We start from the raw sequence: 10,394 nt of genomic DNA, 5'->3' as shown, positions 1-10,394 counted from the left end.
AAGGCATGTCCATTAATAATGTCTATGCACTCTACATAGATTTTTCATCTAAGATCAAAAACTAAAAGAAGAAGAAACAACGAATAATTTATGACCATTGATTCTATCACATGTTCTCTGACAATAATCTATGAAACGATCTATGAATATTCTGTGATAACGAATTTTTTTAACGGCTTTCAAAATTATTAAATTGATTACAACGTAATATTAACTAAATGTTAACCAAATTTTTAATATTATAAACTGATATGAGTCAAACATATTTTCCATACTAGATATAACTGATAATGAAAAATTAAAAATATCGAAATCAGCAGACGGGCATGTGTATCCAAACAAATTCGTTTTATTCTTACTAAACTTCAAATTTAAAATAGGTAACAGAAAAAGAATAATGTGTCCCTGATTTATTATGTTTATTATAACTTTGATAAACCTAAAAAAATGTGTACGTGTCTACACGTGCTTTGCGCTTACGTTATTGTAATTATGTAATTCTAAAATTGCTGACTTTTTTGTAAAACATAAAACCTTTTATGTTTTTTATCGGTTTTCTATAAATGAATTTATACTTTCTAAATAGTTATTTAGAAAATATCGGCAGTCTATATTATGATATGCAATTGAAACGAATTTATTGTACTACAAACGTGTTTATACGATCAGTTAAATGAATAAGTATTATATTAACGTATTTTTAAAACAGACCGCAATTATTTGGTGTAAACGTTGTGTATCTAATTTTAAAACCGTAATGAGTCCATGTGAAGACAATTTTTACAAGGTAGTACATGTGTATTCATTTGAGTTATATATGATTTTTATTTCAATTAGATATAAGGTATATTTAATTTAGTTAAATATTTTAGCAAGCAATTGTGGCTTTAAATGCACTACAATCTAATCAAAAGTATATAAACAATATCAATAAAAATAGTTATAAGTTTAATAACTTTGAAAAATTTCTAAATCGGTAAGTATTATATAGCATTAGACATATAATAATGTTAAGCTGCATTTATTTCAATGAATTTGTAATTTCAGAGCTGGAATTAAGGTAGATGACTTAGATCAACTCTCCATAATCCACGTTTCAGGTACTAAAGGTAAAGGAACAACTTGTGCTTTTTGTGAAAACATCTTGCAACAACATGGGTACAAAACTGGATTTTTTTCTTCCCCGCACTTATTGGAGGTTCGTGAAAGAATAAGGGTTAATGGAATTCCTTTAGAAAGAGAAAAGTTTGGAAATTATTTTTGGGATGTATATAGAAAATTGGATTTAGTTAAAGTACAAAGTTAATAAGATAACAAAAACATCACCTACATTAATACAATTTGTAGGAGCATTCCACTGACATGCCTGGGTATTTTGCCTTTTTAACTATAGTAGCATTTTATGTGTTTCTAAAAGAGAAAGTTGATGTGGCTCTAGTTGAAGTTGGAATTGGAGGAGAATCGGATTGTACGAATATAATAAAGTAAGTAGGCAATATATTTTCGTTATCATATACAGGGATCTTCAAAGAGACATGTAAGAGATTTGAAAATTTGGTAGTATATATTTTTTCGACGAATTCGTATGAAAAAATTTTAAGGTAACTTTGTTAACCAACTTCTATGCCTATGATGAATAGTTTCTGAGATAATTTTATTCATAGAAAAACGCTACCGCAACCGAAATTATAACTTCCACAAAAAAATAATTAGATTGTTGAAATTTTTACCAGTTATACCCAAATTGAACTTTATAATTTATACTGGATGTTCAGAAAAAAAGTTTAAAACTTCAAACACGAATAACTTCGTTTCTTCAAATAGCACTTCGTATTTTATTTTATCATTCGATCCTTGTGGATGTTTTATTTTACTTTATTTAAAAATTTGGATTTTTATCAAAAATAGATAATTTCACTATGAATGTTAGAAATCAAGACTTTATCTTTTGTTTATTTATGTTACAAAAGCGATAGATGATGATATTTATAATGAATACTCCAATTGAAATTTAAATACTTTATTGTGTTTATGAAGAATCCTGTTGGTGGAGATTCTGGACATTACAAACCTATAAGCATGCATCTTATGCTTCCATAATATTCTTTCAATTGATCAAAAAAAAAAAAAAACTGCAAGAACATCAATTTCGTTGTTTTCTTCTCCAGTAAAACATTTTGAAGTGGCATTCGAAGCTTGGAAAGAACCAAATTCCTTTTAATTTTGTTAAATTTGCGCTTATTTATGGGAGCTGTTTCTTAAACGTTGCATTCTTCATATTACAAAATGAATTGTAGTAATAATTATAAGCCTCGTCTTTTACCGTTTTTGTAACATAAGATTAGGTTTTACAATACAAATTATGTTAATAAATGTTCAATGAAAGTGAAGTTAGTTAGAAACTTTAAAAAGAGGGAGGAGCTAGCATTAAAAAACAGTACTCAACACTGACTTAGGCGGAACCAAGAGTAAAAGCAGTAGTGGTAGAGCAAATGATAGTAGTGGTGGGGTCTTATTGACTTATTACTCTTTTAGAAAAGTATAATTCACGCACATTGAAAGAGGGCATGCGGCGATTATTTTTTCGAAGCGACAACTATCGGCCAGCTATCAGAAGCTCCAACATGCTATCCGAAATCGATTCCGGGTTTTTAACCCAGAATTGGATTTCTTTTCTAGTACCTTTTTCTTCAACATAGCAGATTCAAAGTTTACATTATTAGTTTGATAGAGCATTGAAGTATACTCGTATATACAAACTTTCAGTGTAAAATTCCTTTAACTTTTGTTAAAACCTGTAATAGGTCACCAAACATTAAAAACCGAGTATAACATTTTATGCAATAATATATCAACAGAAATACGGACGTTGTTGGGATAACATCTTTAGGAATAGACCATACAATTTTACTTGGAAACACAATTGAAGAAATAGCGTGGCAGAAAGCTGGTATAATGAAAAAAGGCTGCAAAGCATTTACAGTTCCACAGCCTGAAACTGCACTGAAAATTCTTAAAGAAAGGAGTAGGGAGAAAGAAGTAAGGGTCATATTAATCTAAAATAATAACAACATCATTTAATAAAAAATTTTAGTGCTCTTTAGAAGTTGTCCAGCCTCTTGTAAATGGTTTGATAAATGTAAAAAGTTCATTTATCCCAGTCGATATTTTTAAATTTAATGTCAGTTTAGCTCTTGCTTTAGCGGAAGGTTGGGTACAAATAAAAGGTAAAAGTGTTATCGAATATTATACGCTTTACTTTTTTTAAAACAATACTATTGCAGGTTTCAAGTCTTTAAAATCTCAAATTATAGAACGTGCGATCGAAAATACTTGCTGGCCAGGTCGATTTCAAGTTATTTTCGAAAAAAATTCTAGGTAAGTGAATTAAAAAAGTGTAATTTCTAATAAACATCTTCTTTAGATTGAAATTATTCTGAAAAATATATATGTATCATCTATCCTACGAAAGAATGAACGGGTATAGATCTATCGGCGAACTTCATGTAGACTATCCTTTTTTAAATCTACTAACAAAAAAAAGGCAAACATAGATAAGAAGTGAACTAATGACATACGACTTTAAAGTATAATTCGAGAAACGTAACACTGAATAAGAATATCGCTATGCGCTACCAACCACTGCTAGATCAAATTAGGGGTATTACTAGTACCGTAGAACATATGAATCAACACTTTTTCTTTGCTCCCCCTACAATGACGCAAGTTCATTCTTTCCCAGGATGGATAGTATATGTTTGATATGTTGTGTATAGTCAATAAAACAAAATAAAAATTTTGAAACTTCCGTAAATTAAATTTAAAACCTAAAAGTATTTCTTTTCTTTTTGGGCCTGTTATTGGTTCCTATTTAAATTCTGACTTTATTTAATCAATAAAAGAAACATTTCAACGTTCACGATGGAAAGTAATGGAGTATTAACACCTTTATATGAATTCAAACGTGTATAGTTTACTAAAATATTAAAAATTGCATCGTTGAAATTCCTGATGCCTGACTAACTTAATTTATTGTTAAGAACGGTGTTTATAAGTTAGTTTAATGACACCCGATTTATATTATTTTTCTAATTATTTATACCTAAATCTTAGTAACGTTGTAACATACGTGACGCTAACAGATAAAGATGCCGGCTCCAGTCTATTTGCAAGACTGGAGCTGGATGATGATGTGACTTAAGTTTATTTGCTAGGTCAAAAGTCAGAAAAAGATGAGTCTATTTGCGAGACTGATTTATTCAATATATTTACACGGTGTTTATACTAATATTATTTACACGGATTAAATGCAAAATGTTTGTCAAGCAGTTTGATCCGAGTTCGATGGTTATAGTTTTGGTCAATCGACAGCGACGATAGAAATGCTGAGTCGCTTGCATACATGTGCATGTACCGTATGTTTAAGAATTATATACTATACGGACAGTGACACAGAACCCTAGTAATTAACGATATTGGTAATCCTGCTGTGAAGTATTTCGATAAACGTACTCGACGTCCTGAGCGGGTTGTTCTTGTTGATTGTGCAGCATCATCGTTGCGGGTGGTTGCAGGCGCAGGAGAGGATTGTGGATGTTGCCCGTCTGACATAATGTATGTTGATTTCAGTCGGTGAATAGATACGGTTTTCTCTTTGTTAGGCAGTTGAGCAGTGAACGTGTGGTCGTTCCTGCTGATTACTTTGAAAGGGCCGTCGTAAGAGAATTGTAGCGAGTTTTTAGGACCATCGTATCGAATTAGGACGTACTCTGCTGTTCGGAGGTCTTTGTAGATGAATGTCTTCTTTTCCCCATGTCGTGTTCCGGATATAGGCTATAATAGTTGGAAGTGTTGACGAAGCTGTTCTGTTATACGTAGGTTGGTGGGCTGCTGTTGGCTTGTGAACTTGGTGAAGATAGGAATTCTCCAGGTAGACGTAGTGACTTTCCATATACCATCAGCGGCTGTTTCTTTCAGATATTCCTTCCAGGCTGCTCGTATGCCTAATAGTACAGTGAGATGAAACTGCGTCCAGCTGGCGATGAAATCGTTCGACCATTCCATTTGCTGGATGGATGTGTTTGGTGTTCATTAATTAAAGACAGTTCATTGAAGAGTTAAAATTCGAATTGTCTTCCTAATAATCCGTAAAGGTGCACCAAATCGACAGATCCATCCTTCGTAGAAAGCACGTGCTATGTTGTCATGTGCACAAAAACAAAATCGTAGTATATCATATTGTTAAAGCAGGTAAAGTAATCACTTTATGAAAATAAAGACTTATATAAAAGTTCGATTCCCAGCCAATGCAATACCTTTTTTGTTTCACATCTGTCAGGCGTCTCGTGACTTGGATAAAACAAAACAATTGAACTTAGACCGCGTGTGTCCGTGTGTTAGGAAAGCTTCCCAAAGATTTGTTCGGAAAAGGTTAGATATATTTTATTTAACATAAGCGCAGTAATGAAGTATCGATGTTTTCTTATGTCGAAAAAAAAAACGCGATAGTATAATAATATTGAGTGAATGTATTTTATTAAAAAATACATTGTTTATTTCATTCAACATAATGTAATATGTATTTGGTTTTAGGTTTTTTTTGGATGGCGCACATACACAAGAGAGTATTACAATTTGTTCAAACTGGTTCTATGAAAAAACATGTTCTGCTCCTGAACCTAAAGTGTTGGTCTTTAATGTGACTGGTGATCGTAATTCAAAAAACTTTTTAAAAATACTTAGAAAATGTAATTTCAATCAGGTTTACTTTGTTCCAAATAAGTCTTATGTACAAGTTAGTGCAGGTATTAAACAATTAAATGAGAGCAATAACAATTACGAATATTTTTAATTTTTTTGCTTTTTATAGATCAATCATACACCCCTTCCAAAAACGATACGCAAATTTTGATTTGCAAAGAACACCTACGAATTTGGGAGAGTTTTTATAATGTACCTAATTTTGAAGCAGATAGTGCTCAAATATGTAATAGTGTTTATGATGCATTTCAACAAATATGGAAGAACAACAAGCGGAACTACAACGTTCTTGTGACTGGTTCTCTACACCTAGTAGGATCAGCTATTGCTGTGATTAAAAAGGACGACTATGATTTGTAATTTAGTTTACATTAGTGTACGAGCCTAAATAAGCAGTTTGTGGAAACTCTCGAATTATTGTTTCATGTTTGTTAATATTTTTCGCTTATTTCGTTATTATAAACTTAAAACAATGTTAATAATAATATCAACGATTATTAAATATTTTTAGTATTAATATCCATTGATTTTTCAATAATCAACTGAANTTAGTTGTCGAAGTATGACATCAAAGCTCATATTATTATGAAGCCAAAGGGCCCGGGTTCAATTCCCGGCGAAGGTGTGACAACAGTTACAATTATTCCTCATTAACCTGAGGTAGTTTGTAGTGGGAAAAAATGTAATGAATTTTCACAATATTTAATAGTAACCCCTATTAAATGTCAAAGTGTTTCACAAAAACATTGAGATAAACAACCAACGTCGCCCGGATTAGGGTGATTTATTAGTTGCTATTAAGCAACCACTATCTTTTGCTTTGTTATACCAGTGCATAGAAATAACAGTACAAATTATGTGTACTTGTTCTGACATTATAGACACAATAATGCCTTAATTTTAATAAATAAAGTTTTTCCTTATAACTTGTTGTATACACATTAAATATACCTAGGTAATAATATGCAAAAGAAATTGTTGCTTATTGGAAATATGGTATCATTATCGCTGATGGGTGAAAGTTCCGTATGTAAAACAATTCGGTGCTCGGCCATACGGACCTAACTATTTCATTAAAAAAATTGAATGTCGCAATCATATCCTGCGTAATTATTGTTCAAAAATAAGAGAAATTTTCAAAAATATCTCGAGTTCCTAGGGAATGTGGGGAAATTAAACAATTTTTAAGATTTCGGACAGCTGTTGTTAGTTCTCTACATTATTAGAATAGGAAAGAAGTTCCAATAGACGTAAGAATAAATTCATTAAAAAAGAATATTAGTAATAGCGCTGCTCATATTTTCCTAGGCTAGGAGAAGTTACAAAATATTGTACAGTAGTTAGCTGTAATGATAAAAAAAATAAAAGCAATCAAGATTATATGTATCAAATACAGGGACACATTTCGAACGCTTCTAACTTTTTCCTTTACACCGTTCTCACCGTCCACGTTTCGCACCCGTACAGCGCCGTGCTCCAAACATACACTTCTAACAACCTTTTTCGAATTTCTAAATTAACCGTTCGCGATCATAGAAGTGATTTGTTTTTATTGAAGGCGACTCGACCCTGCGCTATCCTCTACTTTATATCCCTACTACTTCTTCTGTCCTGACTTATATGACTTCCTAGATACCTAAAATTCTTTTAATTTTTCGTCTCCTAACTTTATATTCGCTCATTTTACTTTTTTTGTTTTACTTTTATTTATTTTCATACAGTACTGCTTTGTCAATACCGCTTCCAATTAGCTATATCTAAGTCCTCCTTGTTAGATGCTAATACTACTATATCATCTGCAAATCTAAGCATACTAATCTTTTGCCCCCGTATATCTATCCCTACAGTTGTACTGTCGTTAATGATGTTGATCGCGTCTTCGATGTATAGATTAAACAGTAGTGGTGCCATTTTGCAACGCTGTCTGACTCTCTTCCTAATATATACATTTTTATATATAATTATTAATAATCTTGTTTATTTAATTTTTACCTACGTTCCCCTAAATTTTCCCATGTATATATGTATATTACTTGGCAAACAGTGAAAATGAGATCCACTTGGAATTTGGAATAATGACATGAAAAATACAGTAAAAATTATTTAATATTTACAGAAACATCGAAATTTTACAAAAACAAAATTATTGTAACATAAAATTCGAATGATTTAAAACTTATTACGTATTGGTAACAAAATATTAGTTTATCACAAGGAACATACTGAGAAGCCCTCTTTATTTATTGACTACTAACAGACTAGTACTTTTATAATCACTAAGATTGTGGCTGTTGCTTGTTTTGTGCTTGAGGCAATGATGTTATATCAAAATCGGATTCAGTCTCATTCTCCGACAATGACAAGGAACCACCTGCTCTTCTTGATAGCATATCTTCCTCATTATGCTAGTTAAAAATATAACATCAAAAAACGTACTTAACGTCCATAAAATAAATACATACGTGAAGTGTGCTGACTGACGGTTCTGAAGCATAACCATGACCCTCATAATCTTCGTCTTCTGAACTGGAGGAACTAGAGGATTCATCTTCACGTGTTCTATAATATGCATATGTGGGTATGTTTTATATAAAAAATGCCGAACAGTAATAAATTAGTAACTACTTGCTCATGTAATTTGTACTCAGTAAAAATTAAAAATAAAGAATAATTGACAGTAAATACTAATCATAAGTTCCTTTACAAATTCGTTTTATTCTTACTAAACTTCAAATTTAAAATAGGTAACAGAAAAAGAATAATGTGTCCCTGATTTATTATGTTTATTATAACTTTGATAAACCTAAAAAAATGTGTACGTGTCTACACGTGCTTTGCGCTTACGTTATTGTAATTATGTAATTCTAAAATTGCTGACTTTTTTGTAAAACATAAAACCTTTTATGTTTTTTATCGGTTTTCTATAAATGAATTTATACTTTCTAAATAGTTATTTAGAAAATATCGGCAGTCTATATTATGATATGCAATTGAAACGAATTTATTGTACTACAAACGTGTTTATACGATCAGTTAAATGAATAAGTATTATATTAACGTATTTTTAAAACAGACCGCAATTATTTGGTGTAAACGTTGTGTATCTAATTTTAAAACCGTAATGAGTCCATGTGAAGACAATTTTTACAAGGTAGTACATGTGTATTCATTTGAGTTATATATGATTTTTATTTCAATTAGATATAAGGTATATTTAATTTAGTTAAATATTTTAGCAAGCAATTGTGGCTTTAAATGCACTACAATCTAATCAAAAGTATATAAACAATATCAATAAAAATAGTTATAAGTTTAATAACTTTGAAAAATTTCTAAATCGGTAAGTATTATATAGCATTAGACATATAATAATGTTAAGCTGCATTTATTTCAATGAATTTGTAATTTCAGAGCTGGAATTAAGGTAGATGACTTAGATCAACTCTCCATAATCCACGTTTCAGGTACTAAAGGTAAAGGAACAACTTGTGCTTTTTGTGAAAACATCTTGCAACAACATGGGTACAAAACTGGATTTTTTTCTTCCCCGCACTTATTGGAGGTTCGTGAAAGAATAAGGGTTAATGGAATTCCTTTAGAAAGAGAAAAGTTTGGAAATTATTTTTGGGATGTATATAGAAAATTGGATTTAGTTAAAGTACAAAGTTAATAAGATAACAAAAACATCACCTACATTAATACAATTTGTAGGAGCATTCCACTGACATGCCTGGGTATTTTGCCTTTTTAACTATAGTAGCATTTTATGTGTTTCTAAAAGAGAAAGTTGATGTGGCTCTAGTTGAAGTTGGAATTGGAGGAGAATCGGATTGTACGAATATAATAAAGTAAGTAGGCAATATATTTTCGTTATCATATACAGGGATCTTCAAAGAGACATGTAAGAGATTTGAAAATTTGGTAGTATATATTTTTTCGACGAATTCGTATGAAAAAATTTTAAGGTAACTTTGTTAACCAACTTCTATGCCTATGATGAATAGTTTCTGAGATAATTTTATTCATAGAAAAACGCTACCGCAACCGAAATTATAACTTCCACAAAAAAATAATTAGATTGTTGAAATTTTTACCAGTTATACCCAAATTGAACTTTATAATTTATACTGGATGTTCAGAAAAAAAGTTTAAAACTTCAAACACGAATAACTTCGTTTCTTCAAATAGCACTTCGTATTTTATTTTATCATTCGATCCTTGTGGATGTTTTATTTTACTTTATTTAAAAATTTGGATTTTTATCAAAAATAGATAATTTCACTATGAATGTTAGAAATCAAGACTTTATCTTTTGTTTATTTATGTTACAAAAGCGATAGATGATGATATTTATAATGAATACTCCAATTGAAATTTAAATACTTTATTGTGTTTATGAAGAATCCTGTTGGTGGAGATTCTGGACATTACAAACCTATAAGCATGCATCTTATGCTTCCATAATATTCTTTCAATTGATCAAAAAAAAAAAAAAACTGCAAGAACATCAATTTCGTTGTTTTCTTCTCCAGTAAAACATTTTGAAGTGGCATTCGAAGCTTGGAAAGAACCAAATTCCTTTTAATTTTGTTAAATTTGCGCTTATTTATGGGAGCTGTTTCTTAAACGTTGCA

General features: G+C 30.7%; 3 protein-coding genes across 3 annotated transcripts in view; 2 read left to right on the top strand and 1 right to left on the bottom strand.

The window, feature by feature from the left end:
- The first annotated feature begins 168 nt into the window (after positions 1-168).
- On the top strand, positions 169-6,255 carry LOC108737626 (folylpolyglutamate synthase, mitochondrial-like). Its single transcript, XM_018470574.2, has 9 exons — positions 169-787; positions 873-976; positions 1,048-1,294; positions 1,348-1,484; positions 2,859-3,039; positions 3,095-3,227; positions 3,285-3,378; positions 5,593-5,804; positions 5,870-6,255. Exons 1-9 carry the CDS (start codon positions 674-676, stop codon positions 6,118-6,120), a joined length of 1,473 nt encoding a protein of 490 aa, XP_018326076.1. The 5' UTR covers positions 169-673; the 3' UTR covers positions 6,121-6,255.
- A 1,593-nt stretch (positions 6,256-7,848) lies between these two features.
- Positions 7,849-10,394, bottom strand: part of LOC108737616 (neuropathy target esterase sws) — a 22,785-nt gene continuing 20,239 nt past the window's right edge. The window contains exons 21-22 of the mRNA XM_025977789.1: positions 8,223-8,333; positions 7,849-8,165 (exon numbers count right to left, since the gene is read on the bottom strand). Coding sequence (XP_025833574.1) covers positions 8,037-8,165; positions 8,223-8,333 — 240 coding nt within the window. The 3' untranslated portion in view covers positions 7,849-8,036. The remainder of the gene's footprint in view (positions 8,166-8,222; positions 8,334-10,394) is intronic.
- LOC112905407 (folylpolyglutamate synthase, mitochondrial-like) lies at positions 8,470-9,964 on the top strand. The gene is made up of 4 exons (XM_025977773.1): positions 8,470-8,911; positions 8,997-9,100; positions 9,172-9,418; positions 9,472-9,964. Exons 1-4 carry the CDS (start codon positions 8,798-8,800, stop codon positions 9,610-9,612), a joined length of 606 nt encoding a protein of 201 aa, XP_025833558.1. The 5' UTR covers positions 8,470-8,797; the 3' UTR covers positions 9,613-9,964.

The sequence above is a fragment of the Agrilus planipennis genome, unplaced genomic scaffold, assembly GCF_000699045.2.
Source record: "Agrilus planipennis isolate EAB-ADULT unplaced genomic scaffold, Apla_2.0 scaffold87, whole genome shotgun sequence".
Lineage (NCBI taxonomy): Eukaryota > Metazoa > Arthropoda > Insecta > Coleoptera > Buprestidae > Agrilus > Agrilus planipennis.
This window is presented reverse-complemented; position numbering and strand designations above follow the sequence as displayed.

What these genes read in the sequence shown, in the direction of transcription:
- LOC112905407 (XM_025977773.1), top strand. Translation starts at nt 8,798, where the DNA reads ATGAATAAGTATTATATTAACGTATTTTTAAAACAGACCGCAATTATT. An exon ending in GTGAAGACAATTTTTACAAG is followed by an intron (nt 8,912 to 8,996) that starts GTAGTACATGTG and finishes TAAATATTTTAG; the next exon opens with CAAGCAATTGTGGCTTTAAA. An exon ending in GAAAATTGGATTTAGTTAAA is followed by an intron (nt 9,419 to 9,471) that starts GTACAAAGTTAA and finishes TACAATTTGTAG; the next exon opens with GAGCATTCCACTGACATGCC.
- LOC108737626 (XM_018470574.2), top strand. Translation starts at nt 674, where the DNA reads ATGAATAAGTATTATATTAACGTATTTTTAAAACAGACCGCAATTATT. An exon ending in ATTTTCGAAAAAAATTCTAG is followed by an intron (nt 3,379 to 5,592) that starts GTAAGTGAATTA and finishes ATTTGGTTTTAG; the next exon opens with GTTTTTTTTGGATGGCGCAC. An exon ending in TTATGTACAAGTTAGTGCAG is followed by an intron (nt 5,805 to 5,869) that starts GTATTAAACAAT and finishes TGCTTTTTATAG; the next exon opens with ATCAATCATACACCCCTTCC.